Source organism: Ursus arctos, unplaced genomic scaffold (genome assembly GCF_023065955.2).
Source record: "Ursus arctos isolate Adak ecotype North America unplaced genomic scaffold, UrsArc2.0 scaffold_25, whole genome shotgun sequence".
Lineage (NCBI taxonomy): Eukaryota > Metazoa > Chordata > Mammalia > Carnivora > Ursidae > Ursus > Ursus arctos.
The window spans coordinates 34,905,021-34,929,369 of NW_026622930.1; the positions used below are offsets into that span (position 1 = coordinate 34,905,021).

General features: G+C 42.1%; 2 protein-coding genes across 9 annotated transcripts in view; one reads left to right on the forward strand and one right to left on the reverse strand.

Moving 5' to 3' along the window:
• The window catches only part of ZBTB1 (zinc finger and BTB domain containing 1), a 32,126-nt gene extending 28,785 nt beyond the window's left edge, over positions 1-3,341 (reverse strand). Inside the window, exon 1 of one of the 4 annotated variants that reach the window (XM_057318586.1) lies at positions 3,101-3,295. The gene's annotated coding sequence lies outside the window, so the exon portion shown is untranslated. Of the gene's footprint in view, positions 1-266; positions 481-3,100 lie in introns of those variants that run through there. The other 3 variants (XM_044379715.3, XM_057318585.1, XM_026486849.4) reach the window with 3 other exon arrangements.
• Positions 635-24,349, forward strand: ZBTB25 (zinc finger and BTB domain containing 25). Of its 5 annotated transcripts, none has more exons than XM_044379718.3 (3): positions 635-719; positions 14,942-15,121; positions 17,989-24,349. In XM_044379718.3, the coding sequence occupies exons 2-3, from the start codon at positions 14,949-14,951 to the stop codon at positions 19,121-19,123; spliced, it is 1,308 nt and encodes a 435-aa protein (XP_044235653.1). In that variant the 5' UTR covers positions 635-719; positions 14,942-14,948; the 3' UTR covers positions 19,124-24,349. The 5 variants fall into 5 exon arrangements, with proteins under 5 accessions (XP_044235653.1, XP_044235652.1, XP_026342662.1 ...); XM_044379717.3 differs by lacking the exon at positions 635-719 and adding an exon at positions 1,174-1,648; XM_026486877.4 differs by lacking the exon at positions 635-719 and adding an exon at positions 1,174-1,544.

Below are 24,349 nucleotides of genomic sequence, written 5' to 3' on the forward strand. Positions count from 1 at the left end.
ACTAATTTGGGAACTAGTCTCCGCGGGGGCTTCGCCTCCTACCCAGGGAGGCCGCACGTCCCGGACCAGGCGCGCTGGCGAACGGCGGGATCTAGCAGGCGGCCAGGCAGCCGCCAGTCGCCGGGTCCTCGCGGCGCGTCCGCCGCACTCTGGATCCCCGCACGGGTCGGCACCGCTCCGGCCCCGCACTCCGCCAGGCCCGCGGCCCGCGTCCTCCCGCCCGGGCCAAAGTTGCGCAAATAGCCCCACAACTGGCAGATACTCACCGGCCGCAGCAGGAACCGGGGCTGCGGAGGTTTTAGGGAGTTTAAGGCAAATCAGCCACGGGAAAGGCGGGCGGAGGCGAAGGGGCCGCGAGCTGCAGTGGCGGCGGCGCGCGGCGTTCGGGCTGGGCTGCGCGGAGAGGCTCTGGCTCTGCCAGGGACTGTGCTGCAACAAAGGACTTCCGCTGCCGCACAGCCGCGCCTGCCGCACCGCACTGAGCCGGCCCCGCTTACGCGGCGACTCCGGGTCTGCCCACCAGTTCGCTGCGGCGTCCGCCAGCCTTCCCCTCCCTCTCGCCCGCCCACCCACTCCGCCGCTGGCTGCTAGGGGCACCCGCGGTCGCCTGTTTGTTTGCAACAAGTTTCTGCGTCGGGCTCCGGGGAGGCTGGCGCAACCCGCACCGCGGGGGCCGGCGCGGCGGCGGCTTTACCACCCCTCTCGCCCCTCTCCCAAGGGTAGGCTTGGGACCTCCTCCTCCTCCTGTTTGCACAGCTGGATGGGACTGGGCTCCTCCCGACTCCCCAAGGGCAGGATGCTGTTTTCCCACTCCGTCCAGATGTCAGACCCCTGTCCCGGAGTGCTCAGTAGCTGGGCCTTCCCTCTCGGTTCGTCCCTGGCGTTCTGGGGGCGCCGGCACCCTCGCCCTGTCCCGTGCGCCGCCAGTCGGTCCAGGGTCGCCCATTCCCCGCGCTCCCCCCACTCCGCCAGCCATGGGCCTGTCCGCCTCTGGCCTTGAGTCACTTCCCCCGCCATGCCCCACCCCACCCAGCCCGCCTCCCCTCCCAGGCTCCAGCAGCTCAGCCTCCTTGGCCCCGCGCCCCCACCCCTCTCCCCGCGAACACGCGGGCTCATCCTTCCCCACCCCCACGCCCGAAGTGAGGCAGTGCTGTGCTTTTGCACACCCTGGGGAAAGTCCCCGGGTCACGCGGTTGTGTGTGGGGAGCCTGTGACGCTCGGGCTCGTCTCCGCGCTTCCGCCTACAGTGTCACGACTGAGGACCGTGGCGGAGGTACCCCGAGCGCTGGCCGACCCCCGCCGGGCCACTTGAGTAGGCGGGCGGGCGCGCACGTACGCACGCACGCACACTTCAGCCCCCGCGCCCCTCGTTCCCCGGCTACCAAGCGCGCGGTCACGTGGGCCCATCGTGGGGCGGCAGGCGCGGGAAGCCGCGCGAGAGCGGGCCGCGGGGTGCGTGAGCCGGCGCCGCCGCGTGACGTGCGCGGCGCGGGAGCCGCCCCTCCCGCACGGAGGAGCAGGCTGGCCGCCGCGGCGGCGTCTGGGTAAGCGACGCGGCCCGGCCCCTGTGGGCTGCTCCGGGCTCAGTCCCTCCCGCCGCGAGCCGCCCGGGGCGGTGGCCTGCAGCTGCGCCGGTCGCGGGACAGATGCAAGTAGCTGGGGAGTGGGGTGTTTTGGTCCGTTTGACATGTCAATCAGGGCACAGGAGGAAAATGGCAACCGCGAGTGAGCACTGGGCCGAGGATGCCCAGAGCCGCCTTTCGCTGCTCGCAGAAGGCGGGTGCCGGGGCCTGACCCCGCGCGGGAACCCCCGACGGGCTCGCGGCGTTCCCCGAGCGGCCGCGCTAACCCTTCTCACAAGTGGGCGGGTCTCATGGTGCAAACAGAGACGCTGCGGCCACTGTCCTCTCCCCCACCCACGTTTGTGATTACCCCGGTTCTAGGGCAGGAAGTTCCTCCTCCTCCATAATTCATTTCTTCCTTTTTTCAGATTATATTAATCTCATTCTGAGTAAATCCAGTTTTTCTTTTTAAAGTTTGCCCGATCTTTAACTGCTTCCCTAGCACTAGTTATTTGGAGAAATCAAGCTACTTAGGCAGCACCCAGCGCTGTACTTGGAATTTGACAGCCGCTAACATGTTTCATAAAGTAACGCCCATTTCCCCCCAGGAAATTACATTTGGCATTCATTCTCTTGAGACTCAAGTTTTTTGGCAAAACTGTTGATTCTCACAGGATTTTGACAAGTGTGTAAAGTACACTTTGGGATGACAGATTTTAAAGCTGAAAGGGGCCTTACAGGAAATCTAGTTCATCCCTGTTTTACAGATGAAGACACCCGGCCTAAGGAACGTGTAGCTTGATCGAAGCCCTACACCTTTTGAGTAACTGGACTCCAGGGCTCCAGCCCTTGATTATTGGGCTCTCCACCACACCAGGAGTGCAGTGCCAGTTTAACTCACTCACTGTAGAGACAGTCGGCCAGAGGTGATTATACTTGGCTTGATGCAGATTATTGAGAAACCAGGCTTGGCCATTGTGTGATAGCTCTGGTATTTTAAGGAATGGGGTTGGCATTATCTTTAGGTGGAATAGATTGCCTGTGATGTATGTTGGGGCTCAAAGCCGGTCTCCTCCAAAATTCAGCCCTACTCTGTAAGAATAACCAACATTTGCAGCACTGGTTGCTTCCTTAGGTTAAGGCATCAAAGTTCTCTTTAGCAATCTAGATACATTTTGATTAAGGGTAATCTATCCATTATCAGAAATCAGTTCCTTAATAGGGAGCAGGATACTGGCATAGCACTCGGCATAGATTAGTTCTGATGGCTGGGAGGTTATCAGGAAGGAGTGGAACATCACAGGGATGGTCAGCAACAAAGCAGGGAGGGGCCTCACATGACTTGCTCTATGTTTTTGCCCAGCCCTTCCCTGAATGTCTTATTTGGAGGTAGTGGAGATGGATTCTGCTCAGGTCGTTGGCTGCTTATTGAGTGCCTGCAGTAGCTAGCCACTTGCATAGATGAATTTTGAGTACTTGACAAAACAGGAGGTAGTCTTGTCTCTATGATACAAACAAGGAAACAATCAGAGATTTACCTGGCTTCTATGATGCTGTCATTTGCAGTAGAATTCAAGGCTAGATCACTTATCTCCCAAGTCCAGTCAGTGCACTTTTGCATTGTATCTTGCTACCACTTCAAGCCAGGAAAGGGATGAGAGAATCGCCTGTGGCTGATTTATTGGCGCCTGTGGTTGCCCAGAGAGGCTGAGCAGGACTTTCAGCTGCCCTCTTTGCCTTAGAAAATGGAGCTGTGTGCTTCCACCCTATCTCCTGAGGGGAATGCGCAGGAGCCAGGCTGTCTAGCTGGGGAGGAGGGGCCCAGGAGTCTTGGCCGTAAAATATCCTGGCAAGGGCAGTGCTGGGAAGTGTTGCATAATGCCCTCCCCACCACTGAACCAAAGTGATTTATTTACTATGGCCCGTAGGTGGTGCTTGACCATCTTAAAGAAAAACTTGTACTTTTTTGTAATAATAGGGCCAGAACAGAGTTGGGGGTTTTATATTACTGCAGGGTTTTTTTCTTGTCTTAAAAAAGCAGTGCAGGTGCTCTTATCTTGATAAATTACAAAGTACTTGCACACCACTTCCTGTGCCCCCTTTCTGCTTATTTATTCCAAATTGCATGTGAACTTCAATCCTTTGAGAGGAGAACGCTAAGAAAAGTACTACTCCAATTTATAGTTACAGTGCAGGTTATGGAGTCAGACCTAGCTTTCGATCCTCACTTTATACTATCTGCTAGTTGTGTGTTCGTTTTTGTTTTTGTTTTTAATTTGACAGAGAGAGACAGCCAGCGAGAGAGGGAACACAAGCAGGGGGACTGGGAGAGGAAGAAGCAGGCTCATAGCAGAGGAGCCTGATGTAGGGCTCGATCCCAGAACGCCGGGATCACGCCCTGAGCCGAAGGCAGACGCTTAACCGCTGTGCCACCCAGGCGCCCCTAGTTGTGTGTTCAAAGCCCACGTTTTTCCTCATCTGTAAAATAGAAATAAAAATAATACATGATCAAGGTGAGGACTAAAAGAATGTACATAGCACTTAGTACAAGTGCTTGCATGTAGTATTTACTCATTATAATAGTAGCTATTTTAACTAGAACAGTATTATTTCCTCCAGGATAGGAAAGATATTGCTACTTGAACTCGCTTAGGGAGAGTAGAGGAAGAGGACAGTATTTGAAACAAACATCAGTTTCAGGATTAGTAATTGAATTTATTCACACATCTGCTTTCCCTTTAATTGCAGGAATTTTTCTCTTTTTTTTAATCTTATCTGAAGAAAAAGTGTCTATATTATTGTTAGTTATTTTTGAAATTTTTCTAAATCATTTCTTACCTGTACATATCAACTGTACAATGACTTTTTGTTCTTTGTGAAAAACTCTAGGCACTTTAAGCAAAGGGCTTCATTAACCCATCTGGATAACGTGTTTGTGGAACATTCTGTGGCAAAGGAAGTATTGGTTCACCTATATTCAGAAGTTATAATTATTCTTGTTTGTACTGTATTCTAGGTCTATACTAGCATTGTCGTTATCCAGCTTCCGACTGTCCTTTGAGTACCTTATTTTGTCTTTCAGAAATGCAGTCATTAGTATTATTTTTTGGTGGTCTAAGAAGAATTGTTTATTTTCCTTCACAGGGTCTGATTTTTTTAAGGTTCACTAGCAATTTGCGCTCACTGGTGTTAGCACTCTTGTTTGCCTGGTGCTGCGGCTTTATCAGGCATCCCACATGTTGGTTAGATGGTTAGAGATGTAGTAGGCTGGCAACAGGCAGGCCCCAAACTAACGTTTCCCTGTTCCGTTAAAGGTTTCTAGAGCATAACTGCTCTTCCTGTGTCATCGACCACGTCTGCTTCCTACCCTCTTCTCTAATATTTTCAGTGATTTTTGTAAGCAGATGCCTAGAATTACTGCACATTTTATCTCAATATTTTCAGATTTGCGATTTCCGTATCATCTTCAGATGTTATGAAAATAGGCATAATGGTGTGTGAGAGTAAATACCTCTTTTTCCTCAATACTTTTTTAGAAGAAGTCTGAAAATGGTATGTTCCTCCTCTTCCCCCAGTGTCCAATTTACTGGTTTGAGAGCACTTTTGTTTCTTCAGATCTGGCTACTTTTTTTTTTTAAAGTTACAATTGGAATTACAATAGTTGATTTTTGTTCATTTAATGTAATTGGTATAATTCCCACATTTTGAGCATTTCTTGTAAAATTGCTTCTTTTTCTCTGTAATTTTACAGTGTGAAATATTCTCTTCGGTTTCCTTGGTTCCCTTCTAACACAGTGGTTCTTGACTGAGGCATCATATTAGAACAACCTGGAGAGCTTTTTAAAAAAGGATCTGAGGCTCACTCAGCAATTCTGTTTGGCTTGGTCTAGAGTAGGACGCAGGCATCAGTACAACTCTGCATTGAAAGTTTTGCAGTACAGTCAGTGATAAGAGCTACTATTCCATGATAAAATGATCTCTGCAAACATTCTTTCTCTAGGTTATAAAATGTTAAACCTCCATAATCATGTGAAAGTACCATTAAAAACTTAAAATCATTGTATAAAGTCTGTTATCACGTGGTACTTTTAATATTTCTGCTTTTACCTTTGTATTTATAGCCATGGGTAAGTATCTCAAAAAAGCTGTACATATTCCTCTGCCAACTTTTCTGTCTCCTTGTCTTAATGATAATTTAATAATAAAGTCACAGTGGTAGGAACCACAGAGAAAAATCTAAAGACTGTTTATTTTCTACAGGAACAGATGTCTTACTCCTTTTGTCCCATTTTTATTAAAGATTCTACAGCCTGAGAGAATGAAAAGCTGTGTATTCCAGGACATCATCTGGCTACCATAGATCTGAGAGTCCAGTCTAACTAATACAAAAGATTTTTTTAAATAAGTAAAAATCAAAAGATGTTAAATATCAAGTTAACTTTGAATTAAACAACAATGGATACTGATATAAAGCTGTTCTAGTTTACTTAGTTTGAGCTAATCCAGAGTTAATGCAATTTAGTTAGTAAACTAGGTTTTGTAGTCTCTCTTAAATATCAATACTAATTCTATTATTACAGTATAAAATACCACTTCGTTAATAGATATAGCATATTAAGATGAAGCACTTTTATTTTGGCTCTTGTATTTGTAAATGTAATAAAATGATAAATTATTTTTTTGCAACTTCTCTCACATCCTAAAATTTCCACCCAAAATTCTTTTCTTTTTTTTAAGGTTTGATTTATTTGAGAGAGAGAGAGAGAGCATGATCAGAGGGGAGAGGGAGAAGCAGGCTCCCCACTGACCAGGGAGCCGGACGTGGGGCTCGATCTCAGGACCCAGGATCATGACCTGAGCGGAAGGCACATGCTTAAGCATCTGAGCCACCCAAGTGCTCCTCCACCCAAAATTCTTAAATAAAACTTCTAAGATCTTTCTGTATGCCTAGGAAGCTTTAACTATTCCACATACTAGAGAAAATAATATTGATGGTCAAAGAAATGATGAGCAAAGGCTATATGAAAAACCTTGCTAATAAATTTGTAAAGTAGGTTATATTAGAAAATGTTTTTAATAATTTTGTGATGGATTGGCTGTATTGACATAAAATCTGGTTGTGTTGCCTTAAAACCTCAAAGGTCTATTATTATACAAAGAAGTTTGAGTGAACCTATTATGTATCTAAGTTGTGGGTTTTTTTTTCTTTTAAGCATATCTGAATTCGTTTCATTTTATAAACTTGGAAAAATTTTCCCCTTATTCGATTCAATATATTTGCAAAATCTGCCATCATATATACGTTAAAAGTTTTAGATGGGGATTTTGAAGAAAGGGCATGAGTTAAAAGTCAGACTTGAAGTACTACCAGCACATTTAATGGCTAGTTTTTTGACTAGGGTACCTCTCCCACCTTCTCTGAGCCTATGGTTCCTCAGCTATAAAATGGAACTAATATCGTACCTGCTCTGTTACCTCATAGGATTAAGAAAAGATAGCATAGGGCAGAGATTCTCAAAGTGTGGCTCCGGACCCCCAGAGGTTCCTGAAACCTTTTCAGGATCTACGAGGTTCTTGCTTTTGCAAGGCCAAAATCTCTTAATATACTTGAATCAAAACAACTTGTAGCAACAGATTGAACACAGAAGCAAAGAACCCAGCTGTATTTTTTAAAGCCAGGTATTAAAAGAGTACTATAAAATATAAAACAATGCTACTCTTCCCACTTACAAAATATATGTGGTTAATTTTTAGAAAAAAAGTTTATGTTTAAATATATAATGGGTTTAATGTTATTTTAAATGAATTAAAAATTTTTAAATGTCTCACTTTTAATTTTTTATATGGTGAATATTGATAAATACAACCCACATAAGCAACAGCTCTTTGCAGTCCCTAATGCTCTTCTTAAGAGTGTAAGTGGATCTTGAGGCCAGCACTTTTAGAACTGATAAAGGGTAATAATGGCAGAGTAGTTCTTATTGGGACAATTCTGAACTAGAAACTACATTTGACTCTTGAACGGTGTGGGGATTAGGGGAGCCAACCTCCCTGCACAGTCAGATATCTGCATTTAACTTGACAACCCCCTCTCCAGCCTCCTAAGCTTAACTACTAATAGCCTACTATTGACTGGAAGCCTTACTGATAGCATAAACAATCGATTAACATATTTTGTATGTTACATGTATTATATACTGTATTCTTACAACAAAATAAGCTAGATAAAAGAAAATGTTATTAAGAAAATCATAAGGAAGGGGCACCTGGCTGGTTCTGTAGAGTATAACTCTTGATCTCCGGGTTCTGAGTTCAAGCCCCATGTTGGGCCTAGAGCTTACTTAAAAAAAAAAAAAGAAAGAAAGAAAAGAAAAAGAGGGGCGTCTGGGTGGCACAGCGGTTAAGCGTCTGCCTTCAGCTCAGGGCGTGATCCCGGCGTTATGGGATCCAGCCCCACGTCAGGCTCTTTCGCTATGAGCCTGCTTCTTCCTCTCCCACTCCCCCTGCTTGTGTTCCCTCTCTTGCTGGCTGTCTCTGTCTCTGTCGAATAAATAAATAAAATCTTTAAAAAAAAAAAAGAAAAGGAAATCATAAGGAAGAGAAAATACATGTGCAGTACTATACTGTGTTTATCCAAAAAAATTGCATATAAGTGGGCCCATGCAGTTCAAACTGATGTGGGTCAAGGGTCCAACTGTATAAACTTGAAAAAAAAAACTTTAGAAACTACCAGATGGCATTTGAAAGTGACAAAAATCAGGCAGAAACTGGAATGAAGTCTACACTTGGAAGAATGGAACAACAGCGGATGAGTTTCCATTTTTTATGGCTTTTATCGTGAGAGAAGTCTCCAGTTGGTGACAGGAGGAGTTGGCCCAACTTAGGTTAATAACCTGTAATCTTACTTGCTTGAAGAAAAGAAGACAGAGTTTAGAGTGACCACACAGCTGGAAAGAAAAGAAAAATCCTGGAAAGGATGCTGGGGGAACCCCAAATACTGTGTATGATTCAGCTTGACTCTCTTGCCAACCCCTAAACTTACACATGTTGAGCCTCCATACAGCACACCAACAGCCAAAACAACTGAACGAAACGGGAGGCAGAATTTGGAGTTTAAGTCCAGCCAAGTTAATTGTAACAACAAAGCAAAAACATCAGTACTTTTTGGAAGTAATATTACAGAATCTAGAGTCTTTACCACAGTAAGCACAATGTCTAGGATATTGTCCAAAATGAAACAGGAAACTATCACCCTAATCAATGGGGATTGACTCCAAAATGACCCAGAGGTTGGGACTGGCAGGGAAGATTTAAAGCAGCTATTATAACTACGCTCAAGAATGTAAAGCAGAATAAAGTGGTAATGTCAACAAATAGGAAATCTCAGCAGAGAAATAGAAACTAAAAAGGAATGAGATGAAAATTTTAGACCTGGAAATATATCTGAAATTAAAAACTCACTGAATGAGTTTAACAAAAATGATAGAGTCAGTGAACTTGTAGCTTAATAGAAAGTACCTCATCTGAAACAAAAAAAAATTTATTAAATCTCTTTTTATGCCTTCATTTTTTTTTTTTGAAGATTTCATTTATCTATTTTAGAGAGAGGCTCCATGAGGAGTGTGGAGCCTGACATGGGGCTTGATTCCATGACCCTGAGATCACAATCTGAGTGGAAACCAATAGCCAGACACTCCACGGACTGAGCCACTCAGGCACCCCTGAAACAGAAAAATTATTTTATGTGAAAGTTTTGTATAAACTTCATCACTATATATTAGCATCAGGCATTGTTACCCTAGGTTTCCTTCAAGGTCTAAACAGCTCTTCGCTCTGCGTATGGACTGACTTCATAGTGTATGAATTGAAGCCATCTGCGGAGTACTCTCAGATTCTCTCCTCACTTGAGCCGTCTCCCTGCCACTGTCAGAAATCCCTCTCTTCTCCATGGCTAACTGCCACACTTAAACTTTTGCTTGTGTTCCTTCTGGCTTCTGGAGATTCCACCCCTCTTCAGCCTGAAAGTCTTCTGGGAGCTCCCTGTCATCAATGTCATATCCTATCTGTGCCTATCCTTTGTGGCCTCTGCTAATGTTCGCTTGCAGTGAGATATTTTGCTCTTGCTGCTTTCCCAGACTATTGTCAGAGGTCACTAGGAATCTTAGTCACCACGCTTGAGGTGTTTATAATAGGCTTCGTCCCCATGTTTCTCTGCAGTACTTTCCACCATTGGTGGACCACTCCCTGCCCAGGTTCTTGCCTTTCCTTCACAGCCCCTTGCTTTAAATCTTCCCTGCCAAACCCAGCCTCTGGGTCATTTTGGAGTCAATCCCCATTACTCTTCTTGTGTCTTTTCTGCGTTGAGGATTCATTCTTAGCTTTTTTTCCCTCTTATTTCACTCAATAGTCCCATCCACTCCTGTGTAATTACAGAGGACTTCCTCTCCCTATCTAGCCCTGATCTCTAGAGCCCCAGTCCTGCATAGTGTCTCCATTGATCACTAAACATTACTCAGATGTCCTGGAGTGAGCACCTCGAACTCACGTATCCAAAATGAAACTTCTCTTTTATGAAGCCGGCTTCTCTGCCTCTTCTCTGGAGTTCCGGGACCCTGCCTTTATATTGATACCTAACACATGATAGTTACTCTGCAAATATGACCTGAAGGGATGAATGAATTCTTCCGGTTACCCACGCTGGAATTCTGAGACTTGCCTTTGACCTTGTCTTCTCTGTGGCAGGCCACATCTACTCTGGCTGCCAAGTCATGTCAGTTCTACATCTGGTGTATCTCTTGTATTCCTTCATTCCCTCTGCCATTACTTGGGTGTTGTGGTGGACTTCTTGCTGGTCTTTATTTTTCCATACCTTTCCCTTGTTAATCTTTTTTTTTTTTTATGTATTGCTACTAGAGCAGTCTTGACTCAGAGGCCTGGTGATGGTGATGATGATGATGATTGGTATTTACTGAACACTTACTGTGGGCGTCACTCTTCCTATGTGCTTATATGCATTATCTTATTAAATCTATGTAACAACCTGTGAGGTAGATACTGTTATTATCCATATTTTACAAGTAAAACCAAGGACCAGAGAGGTAAGCATCTTCCTGAGATCACACAGCTAAATGACAGAATTGGAATTTTAATCCAACCTAATTCCAGAGTCCAAGCTTTAACTACTGTTCACCCTCCTGCAAAAACATCTTAACACCATTCATTTCAAACACTGGAGTACCTTTCAGTTTTATATTCGGTACCCTGTGTGAGCTGACCACATCTCTTGTTACTCACTTTTGTTTTTTCTATGCCAAGCTGAATTCTTCAGTTACCTATATATTCACATTCCTCCCTGTAATTTTATTCATTGTATTTTTTCCTGCCTGGAATGCTATGTTCACCTTCTGTCTGTTCATCTAAATCCAGTTCAGAAGGCTTATTTTTCATTGGGTTGCCTGATATTTATCTCCCCCTCATAGCATGTTCTCTGAACTGATCTTATGACATTTCCCACTTTTTACGTCATATCATAATTACAACTTTTCATGTTTTGTCTCCCTATTAGCCTGCAATCTTCTTTAAAAATTTTTTTAATTTAAATTCAACTTAATTAACATATACTATATTATTATTTTCAGAGGTAGAATTCAGTGAGTCATCAGTTGCATAAAACACCCAGTGCTCATTCCTTCAAGTGCGCTCCTTAATGCCCACCACCCTGTTACCCCATACTGCTCCCTCCAGCAACCCTCAGTTTGTTCCCCATACTTAAGAGTCTCGTATGGTTTGCCTCCCTCTCTGTTTTCCTCTCATTGTATTTTTCCTTCCCTTCCCCTATGTCCATCTGTTTTGTTTCTTAAATTCCACATATGAGTGAGATCATATGGTATTTGTCTTTCTCTGACTGACTTAGTTTGCTTAGCATAATACTCTCTAGCTCCAACCACATCATTGCAAATGGCAAGATTTCATTCTTTTTGATGGCTGAGTAACATTCCATTCTTCTATCCATTCATCTGTTGGTGGACGTCTGGGCTCTTTCCGTGTTTTGGCTATTGAGGACCCGGCCGCTGTAAACATTGGGGTGCATGTTAGCCCGCAGTCTTCTTGGTTGCAGCATGTATTTTTCTTCTGTCCCAAGGCCTTGTATAATGCATGCTTTCAAATAATTTTTTCTTTATTAAATTTCTCTTCAAAACGTGTTCATTAAATGAAGAATTTAACTGTTACTCATAGACCACTTAACCACAAGATTTTTGTATATGTGGCTTTTTAGTGTGCCCTTTCTCATTTCCATGTGGTTCAATAGATCATTATACTAATGTACTATATGTATATGTATGTAGATAGATCTGGTGAAAATGTTTATGATATGAGGTTTGTTTTGTTTTTCTCTTAACAATTTGTAAGCCCAGTTTAATTTCAATTTGAACCATTTCATTGAATCTAAGACATGTTTTTCACATTGTGAAATCTCTAGCAGTTTTATTTTGGTTTTTAAACCTCTCTATAATAAATTCGTGGTGTTTTAGAATCCAGGTTATGCAGCAAATACAATAAATAGTGACTTTTAGTTAAATGGCCTTGTGGAACAATACTCAACAATTTGGAGTTTGGTTTAGGCTCAGGTCTCTGTAGGTTCTGTTATCTTGTTACTTCTCATTTCATTATGGCTTAAAGGCTTTTAAAATGAGATGGTAAGGAGTAAGAGTTTTGTTTTTATTTATTTTTTAATTGGGGGAGGTTTGGGAGAAACTTAATGTTTGAGTAAGTAGAATTTTAAAAAGTAACGTATGAATAGAATTAAAAGCAGCAAGTTGCAGGATTCTTAAAGTACAATATTATTTATATAAAATTTTAAAATATGCAAAATAATACCATACCTTCTTAAGGGATACGTACAGATGCAGTAAGAACACGACGATGTTATAAGACAGTCATAAACACCAGAGTCAGGATGGTGATTACCTTCGGAGGCAAGGTAATGGGTAGTTAGAATGAGGGAGAGATGGTAGGGGGTCTCTACCACATTTGTAATGTTTACGTTATGTGCTCGGGGGTGGCTGGCTGGCTGCACGTTTGTCACATTGATCTCTGTACCTATTTGTCTGAAATACTTCATAATTTTTAGAAGTGAGGGGAAAAGGAATACATGTTGGAATGTACTTACGACGTTAAACCTCAATAAAAAGATTTAAGCTCAGGACACATGGGTGGCTCAGTTGGTTAAGCATCCGACTCTTGAGTTCAGCTCAGGTTGTGATCTCAAGGTCCTGGGATGGAGCCTGACATCAGGCTCCACGCTCAGCATGGAGTCTGCTTAAGATCCTCTCCCTCTCCCTCTGCTCTGCTCCCCACCCCCAGCTCGCTCGCTTGCTCTCTCAAAAAAAAAAAAAAAAAAAAAAGGATTTAAGTTTAAACAGTACAAATCCCCTACCCTGCTCCCTTGTTTCCCTCACAGAAGTAAACATTTTACTCATTTCTTTGACCCTTTCCAGAGATGTGTACATAAACAATATATTTCTGTATAAATTAAAAATAACCACTCCACCCCTTTTGCATAAATAGTAGTCTTCTCTGTACAATTTTATGCTTTGCTTTTTTTAATTAATATATCTTGGATATTATTTCATATCAGTAGATTAAATATGTAGGTTTTTTTAAAAGATTTTATTTGTTTATTTGACAGAGAGAAAGACAGCCAGAGAGAGAGGGAACACAAGCAGGGGGAGTGGGAGAGGAAGAAGCAGGCTCCCAGTGGAGGAGCCTGATGTGGGGCTCGATCCCATAACGCCGTGATCACACCCTGAGCCGAAGGCAGACGCTTAACGATTAAGCCACCCAGGCGCCCCTAAATATGTAGTTTTAATAAAAATAGATTTAACCTTTTATCGGTAATAATTACCTTTTTGTTTACCAGTTATAGCCTAGACTTTATCCATTAATAAGTATTTGTTTCTGTGTCAGATTTGTGTAAGCAAATTAAGCAGCAGGAAATCTGGGTTTCTCCCTAATTCCTCTCTCCAAACATTCTTGAGGCTTCCCAGGTGTCTTGATGCCTGACCTTTCCCTAGGCATCTCCAGTTTGTGGGTCATGTTCTCTCTGGGAAGTGGAAAGGGAGGACATTTGGGTTCTGGAGCCCAGTGTCCAGGTTTGAGTCCCTTGCTCTGCCACTTCCTAGCAGTGTGACTTGAGTAAATTAACTCTTTGTACAGTTTCTTCATCTGTAGATGCACTAAATATTCCCTTTCTGGTATAGTCATATTGAGAACTAAATGAGTGAAAAGTGCCTGACACACAGGAAGCACTGTAAGTGTTAGCTAGTTTTATTATATTATTGATCACTCAGCTGTCTGCTGCCCGAGCTGTGGCCAACCTCCAGACAGCTCACCCCACACTCTGGGCAATGACCTCCTTAGACTTTGGTCTCTGGCTAGTGAGGACACTTCATTCTCTTTTTAAGAAACTGCTCTTTTAGAGAAGGTTCTCCCAGCTGGCCAGTGATGCCCTTCATACCACAGCTGCCTTCTCCTTAAGGCACGGGGGCTGTCTACACAGTTGGGGTGAAGCAGAGCCTCGCATCTGCCTGGAAGTCTGGCACTCTCGAATGCCCTTGCTGCTCACGCTAGACTTCTCTGCCACAGTTCTTCTGCATGTTTTTCCTCATGCCTGATTTCTCCCCAGACCAGTGGTCCCATTCTCTATTGTTCCTTCAGGGGCCTCCATGCTTCTATGTGTCTGAATCCAGTTAATATCAGGGTGGATGCTCTTTCCGCTGGGTTCCCGGGCCCCATGTAAATCAGGGGATGGGGCTTGGTATCTATTTTAAGGGCTCCTGCACATACTGTGACTGATACGTGTCCGAAACATATTGTACGATAGTTAGGAGGCCAGTGTCCCCTAAGCACACAGAGGACCCCCGCGGAGCAGTGACAGCGCCAGCCCAGCCAGGACGGTGATACGTTATGAACAGTTATAGCGAACATTTGAATAGCAGTTTCCATTACAAAGTGCTTTTCACATAACTTACCTCGTTTAGCTCTGAGGAAGGGGTCAGTATCTCATTCCCATCTTCCAGTGAAGAAACAGGACTAGAAACGTGGTCACATAGATCGAAAAAGGACAGGTCTTCCTTTTGCTTCTGTGTCACTCATACCAAGCTACCTTCTTACCGGATGAAAAAAGAGCATATTTTGCAGTTTTAGCAGAATTGATATTTTTATAATGAGAGGATTTAATGTTAGCTAGGTTTGGGGTGAAATTAACAGTATAAAAACTATTGAATAATGTCATTTAAATTTAGGCCTCCTTGTACTCTGTAGGTTTGTGTGAACTGTAGCTAAGTTTGTGAAAAAAAAAAAATTGTCCTTTTTCTCAGAGCCACAATGGACACAGCTAGCCATAGCCTTGTCCTTCTGCAGCAGCTGAACATGCAGCGAGAATTTGGTTTTCTGTGTGATTGCACAGTTGCCATTGGAGATGTTTACTTCAAAGCCCACAGAGCCGTGCTTGCTGCTTTTTCTAACTATTTCAAGATGATATTTATTCACCAAACAAGGTAAGGATGTGCTTTTGTAAGTCAGAGGAGTTTTTAATGTGCTATAGCTAAGCCTTATTGTAATATCATTTGGGGGAGGCTTTGTTATGGGGTCACTTTAAGAAATAAAATTAATTAACTCATTAATTAATTTATTTATTTTGCACATCCAGTAATTCATCTCAGTGTGTAGGATCCATGGTGGAAGATAAAAATGCAAACAATAATAGCTAAAAGTTATTGAAGGCTTATTCCATACCCAAGCACTAAGTATTTACCTAATGTACATTCTACTGTTATCCATACTATTTTAGAGAAAAGGAAACTGAGACTGAGTCAAGGAACTGGCCCCTCCAAGATTATACAGCTAGTAAGTTATCCTCAAATGCAGATCTGTGCTCTTAAAGATCTATGTTCCGACCCACTAAGCTGTCGATATCTATTCTATAACACTTTCATAGCAAGGGTGTAATGTCATAATTTTACCCTTATAGTCCATATTACAGTTCAAAAGACATTTGTTTCAAATACTTTGTTCAAGAAGTGTTTTGATTTTTTGAATGAGGGTTATCCCAACACGATGGGTATGTAGGGAGTGGGCAGGAAATTCGTAGTCAGATTCTGAGCTCTTAAAGAATAGCTTTAATCCATCCCAGGTTGAGGGTGATAGAGTTCTGTATGTTTTTTTAAAGGACCTTGTATGAGATACTTAGGAGTCTAGTCTCAGTTACACACTTTCATTTACCTGTTCATTCATTTAAATATTTGTTGGGTACTTACAGGTCAGCACTCTGTTAGACCCTAGTAACAGGCTAGTAATGCTCCCTGTCCTCAAGGAGTTCATAGTCTAATAGAGAACACATGTAAAGAAAACAATTGCGACGTAATTGATCTGTCTGTGCCTCAGTTTCCTTCTCTGTAAAACATTGGCATAGTATGTATACTCACCCCATGGTGTTGAGAAGATTAAATGGGTTAATAATATTAAAATACTTAGAACAGAGCTTTGCACTGTCGGCTTCTGTTATCAAGAATTACTGTGACGCGTCTCTAATAGAAGTGCTGTACAAGGTAGAGTGGAGTGTCAGCAGCCCTATTTTGGGGAGGTTGGAACAGGCTTTACAGAAGCCCTGGATCTTGAAGGATCAGGAGGAGTTTTTTGGATATTTCAAAGGAATGCAAGAAGGTACATTTCAGGCAGAGGGAAAAAGTGCATGAAAACATAGGCAGATATGAACCGGGCTAGTACGTTCAGGAAACAGATCGGAACGGTTGGAATGCATGGCACGAAGTGGAGAGGAGGTTGGAGTGGGGGACATGTCATGGGTAGTGTCAATGTAGGAACTAGAATAGAAACAGTGCCCTCACATCAGTCTTGTAAGAGCTTTGAGTTGGTTCAGCTCCCCAAGCTCCTGCTGTATGCCAGGCACCGTGCTAAACAAAATCCAAGAGATACAAAGGTGTCAGGCCTGCTACGTGGTATCTCTGTGGAGCAACTGAAAATCCTCAGTGCACAGCTCTGTGCTGATATAAAAAAGCCCTGCCACAGACCCTGGAAGTGGGTGGGTGAGAGCTAAGAGTGAAACCCAAGAGGGAATCCTGAGATATGGGGACTAAAGAACTGGATTGCCAGCATCTGACACCCTGTGCGTTCCGAAGCAGATGGGAACGTTTGCTTCAGGGAAGGTAAGTCCATTGACTGGTGCCGTTGTTCCTGGCCATCCAGCACTTCCCTCGGGTTCTCTTTATCCTCATTTTGCAGGGTGTTCCTGATTTCTTGTTATGCTGTTATTTCTATGATCTGAATTGTAGATTCATATTTAAAAATTGAGCTTGGGTTTATTTTAAAGTTTTTCAAAGTTATACCTATATTCATTTGTGATTTAATGAGTAGATATATTACTATAGTTTGGAAGCCAAAATAAGATTAGTATAATTTAAATTCTAAATATTACCAATTTTAATAGATCCTTTTAAAATGTTCAATATTTTTTGTTTTGGTAAAATATATACAACATAAAATTTGCCATTTTAACAATTTTAATCCTACAATTCACTGGCATTAGGCACATTCACAGTGTTGTGCAACCATCACCACTTAACCATTTCCAAAACTTTGCGTCATCCTAAACATCAACTCTGTACCCATTAGGCAATAACTCCCCGTCTCTGCCACCCCACCCCAAGCTCCTCGTAAACTCTACTCTACTTTCTGTCTCTATGAATTTGCCTATTCTAGATATTTTTTATAAGTGGCATCATACAAACTTTGCCCTTTTGTGTCTGGCTTATTTCACTTACCAAACATTTTCCAGGTTCACCCATGTTGTAACATCATTCAGAACTTCATTCCTCTCTTTGCCTGAATCACATGCCACCGTACGGGTATGCCACACTTTGCTTATCCGTTCGTCTGTTGATGGACACTCGGGTTGTTTCCACTTTTTGGCTAATGTGAATAATGCTGTGATGAACATTGGCGTACAGGTGTCTGTTGGGTCCATGTTTTCACTTCTTTTGGTTATATATTCAAAAGGCTATTAAGTTCCTTAAAAGAGGAAGGTATCTGTTTTATTCATCATCTTTCTCCTCCCTGGCACCTAGTATAGTGCACACCACTTAGGAGTCACTAAATGTTGAACTAATCAGAATATCTGTGTATGTTTCCTGACTTCAGGCAGTAGGTTGAATACATGAAGACTTGTTGCTGGGCTGTAAAGCTGGTGTAATATGAATGTTTAATTTTCTGTTGATATGTTTTGTCAAGGCAGACTGCTAAGTCTGAACTTCTTAAGAAGAAATTGCATTAGCCTAAGACCGTATACTGCTAACTAAAAGGCCACCTGGTCATTTTATCTTGTGTGGGTCTGTTTTTTTGTTTTTAACAGTGAATGCATAAAAATACAACCAACTGACATCCAGCCTGACATATTCAGCTATTTGTTGCACATTATGTACACGGGGAAAGGGCCAAAACAGATTGTGGATCACAGTCGTTTGGAGGAAGGGATTCGATTTCTTCACGCCGACTACCTTTCTCACATTGCGACTGAAATGAATCAAGTGTTCTCACCAGAGACTGTGCAGTCCTCAAATTTGTATGGCATTCAGATCTCAACGACCCAAAAAACAGCTGTCAAGCCAGGGCTGGAGGTCAAAGAAGCTCCTTCCAATAGCAGCGGCAACAGAGCTGCTGTCCAGGGTGACCACCCCCAGCTGCAGCTCTCTCTTGCTATTGGGCTGGATGATGGCACTGCAGAACAGCAGAGGGCCCATCCTGCCGCCCAGGCCTTGGAGGAGCACCAGAAGCCCCCAGTGTCCATCAAGCAGGAGAGATGTGACCCAGAATCTGGGATCCCCCAGAGCCAGCCCTCACCCTCATCAGAGGTGACGGGCCCCACTTTCACCGAAAGCAGTATCAAAATACACTTATGCCATTACTGTGGGGAACGTTTTGATTCCCGTAGTAACCTAAGACAACATCTTCATACCCATGTGTCCGGATCCCTCCCATTTGGTGTCCCTGCGTCCATTCTGGAAAGCAATGACCTCGGTGAAGTGCATCCACTTAATGAAAATAGTGAGGCTCTTGAATGCCGCAGGCTCAGCTCCTTCATTGTCAAGGAGAATGAGCAGCAGCCTGACCACTCAAACCAGGGCGCCACAGAGCCTCTGCAGATCAGTCAAGTGTCTTTGATCTCCAAAGACACAGAACCAGTAGAATTAAACTGTAATTTTTCTTTTTCAAGGAAAAGAAAAATCAGCTGTTCCATCTGTGGTCATAAATTTCTCCGAAAAAGCCAATTGCTAGAACACATGTATACACACAAAGGTAAATCTTACAGATACAACCGATGCCAAAGGTTTGGCAATGCGTTAGCACAGAGATTCCAGCCGTATTGTGACAGCTGGTCTGATGTCCCCCTGAAAAGTTCTCGCTTGTCACAAGAACAGTTAGATTCATCTTGTGCCTTGGAGTCAGAGCTCACACAAGAAAATGTGGACACTATCCTGGTGGAGTAGCAGTTTCTCCTTCATGATTTTTATATACATTCTGAAAAAGAAAATTCACATGCATTTTTATTCATAAATTATTTTCCTTCTCAACTTCAATTAACTTTTTTTCTTGACCATTGATCCACAATTTTAAGGCTATATATATGAGGTCTTCTTATTGTAAGATATGTCATACATATGGCTATTAAAATGTAACCTTCAAATAGAGCTATGAACATTCATAAATCACAATTTAGAAATCAGAAATCAGGGGCGCCTGGGTGGCACAATTGTTAAGCGTCTGCCTTCGGCTCAGGGCGTGATCCCGGCGTTCTGGGATCGAGTCCCGCATCGGGCTCCTCCGCTGGGAGCCTGCTTCTTCCTCTCCCACTCCCCCTGCTTGTGTTCCCTCTTTCGCTGGCTGTCTCTGTCAAATAAATAAATAAAATATTTAAAAAAAATCAGAAATCGATGTAGGAACCTTAGAGTAAATATTTATAGAATTTCTAAGTTGTAGAATCAGTAAAGTCAAATTGAAAATGAAGTAAATGAAATATTTTTTAAAGAATATTCTAGAATATCACTTTTGGCTAATTTTTCACATGAATACACCACTATGAAGACTATTTAAAAATATTTCCTGCCATATAGGAAGTTAAAGTTATTTTAATGTGTAACTATATGTTATAATGTATACAAATTTTGTTTTAAGGCATAGCTATAATAATCATAAGTAGTTTTAAAATCACTTTTCACTTAATAGCGCTGCAGCATCTTACATGGCTTCTATTTATTTTTTGACATTGAGCATACCTCATTTTTAATAAAAAATATTCTAGTGAAAGAGAGAAAGGGAGAAGATTCAGACATTAAAACAAAATCCTACGGAGAGAAATAGGAAGATACATACAGATAGATAAACATAGAGACAGATTCAGATAGAACTACATCAGCTAACACCCCGTGTTGTTACCTTAATCTAGAGCATTTTTTTTCTTTTTCTTTCTTTTTTTTATTTGACACAGAGAGAGAGGGAGAGAGGGAACACAAGCAAGGTGGGCAGGAGAGGGAGAAGCAGGCTTCCCACCGAGCAGGGAGCCCGATGCCACCTGATCCCAGAGCCCTGGGATCATGACCTGAGCTGAAGGCAGATGCTTAATGACTGAGCCACTCAGGCGCCCCTCTAGAGCATTTTCTTAAAGACCATAAGAGCAGTTTGAGATTTTTTTTTAATGACCAGAGGTTTACATCAGTTTTTAAAGAGGAAACTGATAAAATATAAATTATCTTTCTACTCTCAGTGTCAGAGGGTTTTCTAGGCTGCCTGAGTTGATGTTAATTTTCTAAGTATCACTTGAAAAAGTAATTTTTCAATGACACAGTTTTCATTTTTTTCTGATCCACAAAACTAGCAGAGTAGATACAGTCAATATCCTAGAACTATGTCTAAAATCCGTGATAGTTTCCCTTTGTGAATAAACTTAGCTCCCTTTTATAGCAGTGAAACTTATAAAGCTATAACACCAGAAAAATTAAAACTGATGGACTAAACGATAGATTCTCCTGCTTTCTGTAGCTGGGGAATAGCTGGTCAAACTTCACCACAAAGGATAGATCTAAATTGTTTCTAAAATGTTTAAATTTCAAAGATTAGATAGTCAAGAATAACAAAAGAGACAGGCTTTGAAACGGCCTCATCTTTTTGTACGCTGCCCTGTTCAAAGCCTCCCAGACATGTTAATAGATCTGGTTTGTGAGGCTTAGAAATCAAGTGTATACAGAAACTCTGAGCTTCTTTATACAGCATCCTTTGGAGGACATCTCCTGACAGTGTCAGGGTTCAGTCAGAAGGGAGCTCAAAGATTAATCTAGCTCATTCTAAGGGCACAAAGGTTTTCTGTGGGTAAACAGTGAGGTTAGATGAATTATGAAATGTAAGTTTTTCTTGAAGGCTGAATGAAGAAACCACCAGGCATTGTCTAAGGCAGTTGAGTTTCTGCCTCAGACAAATGACTAAAGCTTCCTGGCGTCAAGACTGAGATGTGTTGAGGGGCGCCTGGGTGGCTCAGTTGTTAAGCGTCTGCCTTCAGCTCAGGGTGTGATCCCGGCGTTCTGGGATGGAGCCCCACATCAGGCTCCTCCGCTATGAGCCTGCTTCTTCCTCTCCCACTCCCCCTGCTTGTGTTCCCTCTCTCGCTGGCTGTCTCTATCTCTGTCGAATAAATACATAAAATCTTAAAAAAAAAAAAAAAGACTGAGATGTGTTGAGAATGAAATCTAACTAGCTATTGATACAGGATCAGTTATATTGGGAGTGGGAGTGGTTGAAAACAAGTGTGTTGCTCTTCGGAGTCAGAACTTTATCTAATCTTAAGTCATTCAATCAATTATTCAAATTTACACTACCCTCAAAGATTTCCTCTCATAGGATGAACACAAATAGTAACGTTGATTTCATGTATTTTAGGCTACTCAGGATATATTCCCTAGCCTTCTTCAAGTAAAATTTAATTTTTCCCATTAGGATAACAATTTTTCTGATTTCTTTCTTCTCTGTTCTTTCCTTCTTGCCCAGTCATTAGTCCTCGACACAAGAAATGTGTAGCTAATGGGTGGATTGAGCATGCATATGAGTTGAGGGGTAGGGCAGCAGTTCAGGACAGAGTCTGGAAAATTCTAAGAGTTTGCTGTGGCTGATTAGCCATGGCAGACAACATTAATTTAAAGCTGCAATATATCTCCATTTGTTGGGTGTTAAGAACGTAATGGTTAACTGTATTTTTGTTCTCATTCATATAGTTCCTTTTAATATTAGAAATTCAAAACAAATGTTCTTTCTTTAGTGTTTTTTTAAAGATTTTATTTATTTGAGAGAGAAAGAGGGAGCATGAGTGGAGGGAGGGGCAGAGGGAGAGGGACCAGCAGACTCCATGCTGAGCAGAGAGCCTGATCTGGGGCTGAATCCCAGGACGATGTGGGGCTCCATCCCAGGACCCTGGGATCATGACCTGAGCCGAGGCAGACGCTTAACCAGCTGAGCAACCCAGGTGCCCTTTTCTTTAGTCTTCCTAATATTATTTCTGTTTTAGGAAGTGGAAAAATGTTAACTCCATTTTATAGGAAAAAAAAAAAAGTCCCAAGAGGTGGGTTCCAGAGAGCCAGTGAATAATGGTGTGGGGACAGACCCCAGTTTAATTTTTTTCATTCATTCAACAGACATATTTTTAAAATAACTGTTGTATGATTAATGAATGCTGTGCCCTGAGTGTACTTTTTTAAAACGTGATTCCTTACTAAGAAAATATACTTTGTATAAAAAAGGTTCTTTCAGCTAAACCCTTTAGTTTTGACCATGTCATCTGCAAAATGAAGCTATAATCTTAACCATATAATACAGTTTGTGTAATGATTACCAAACTCTTCAAATGGGAAATGCTATATGCACCTTAATCGGTGTATTAGGCAAATCCTAAACGGACATTTTCTTCTTGGATCAGCTTAGAATTTTCCCTTCTTTCCAGATCCTACATATAGTTGTTTTCTGGAGAAAAACAGACTAGTTTCAATATTTGTCCCTATTAGCATATTGTCACAACTCTGGAACTCGTTAAGTGCAGTCTGCCTTATAAGAAATCCAAAATTTCTTGATTTATGTATCTTGAGATTATTATTTCATGCTCTGCTTTTCTGATTTCCCACTTGTAAAGTAGATTAAGTAATACCTACCTCACAGGGGTATTGTGAGGATTTGTATTAAAATTTTGTTAAGTTTGGGGCACCTGGGTGGCTCGGTCAGTTAAGTGTCTGACTCTTGATTTCCGCTCAGGTTGTGATCTCAGGGTCCTGAGATTGAGCCCCACATTGGGCTCCGTGCTGGGCGTGGAGCCTGCTTAAGGCTCTCTCTCTCCCTCTCCCTCTGCCCCTCCACCCCCTTCTCTAAGAAAAAAAGTGTTAAGTTCTCTTAGTATTCTTAATAAAAACCAACCATATAAAGAAAACTACATGTGTTCTATAGCTAAATCTATTAACTTCAGGATTCCAACCTGTAAACTCTAGAATGTCTTAGAAGCAGTCATATATTATTTAATACTCAATAATTAATTGACACAATTCTTCTTTTTTAGAAACAGCTTTTTCTAGAAACAGCAATGTTGCTGGAATTCCTTTTCTATTGTAGTTTAAACACCAGTACTTCTCTTTAGCCTTTAGGAAGAAGGATATTAGTTCTTTGGCATTATAGGGAATAAAACCTTGCCAATTTCAGCCTCATGGAAAGTTCCCCCAAGCATATTGTTTACATATAGGAAAAGGAACAAAAGCAATGGAGAAAATATCATTTTCATTTCTTTGATGTAGATCATCTAAGACGTAAATGGGGACAAGAAATAGAGTGGGGATAAGGACATAGTAATTCATTGTTGGAAGTAATTCATAATGGAAAGGCCTCACTTTAAACTGAAGGAAATACATAGTAATCACGGAAAAAGATAGTCTGGAAAATGGCATAATTCCATTAATGTTTATCTGCACAGGCAAATTCTTACTGTTGTAACCCAGATCCTTGATAAGTGTCATTTTTTAGTAGCAAGGTCAGATAAGCCACATGAAGAATTTTTGTAATGTAATTTGTGTCTTTGTATGTTTTAAACTAAGTATAGCTCTGTGGTATTTTATTATAATTAATTTTTAAATTCCTAAGAGTGAGATCTAGAGCTGATGGTTCTCTGTTGCACTGCCATGTTCGTATGGCTGGACTTTTTGAAAACTGGTAAGATTCTACGGTCCCAAGTCTGGATGTCCTAAACACAAGGGACCACAGACTGTCACGGTCGTCCTGCAAACACAGGCAAGAGGCTGCTGTGCGCCAGTGTGCCTCTGTGCCACGCTTGATTACTTCGGAGATACTGCTCCAGCGCCCTGGACACGAACTGCCATCAACTCTTCTATTTTGTGCCAAATAAAGTCATGTAGTCAGACTAGATCAGATATGAACTTAAGCTCGTTTCAAAGAAACTTGGATTTCAAAAACGTGTGCAATCAAAAAGGCCCAGTGAAGAAATCTTCCAAGCACGAGTAACACATGGCAAATCCGGGAGGCTGTGCAGAACAGTCACTCTTCCACCTTATGGACTTTGAGTTTGCTTCAGAAACATTATTTTACAAAGTTTTGTATCCTCTATTTGGAATGAAAACAGTGGATTTCATGTATTTTATCATGACAAATAAATTAATGTGACTTGATCATAAACAAAA

What these genes read in the sequence shown, in the direction of transcription:
- ZBTB25 (XM_044379718.3), top strand. Translation starts at nt 14,949, where the DNA reads ATGGACACAGCTAGCCATAGCCTTGTCCTTCTGCAGCAGCTGAACATG. An exon ending in ATATTTATTCACCAAACAAG is followed by an intron (nt 15,122 to 17,988) that starts GTAAGGATGTGC and finishes TGTTTTTAACAG; the next exon opens with TGAATGCATAAAAATACAAC.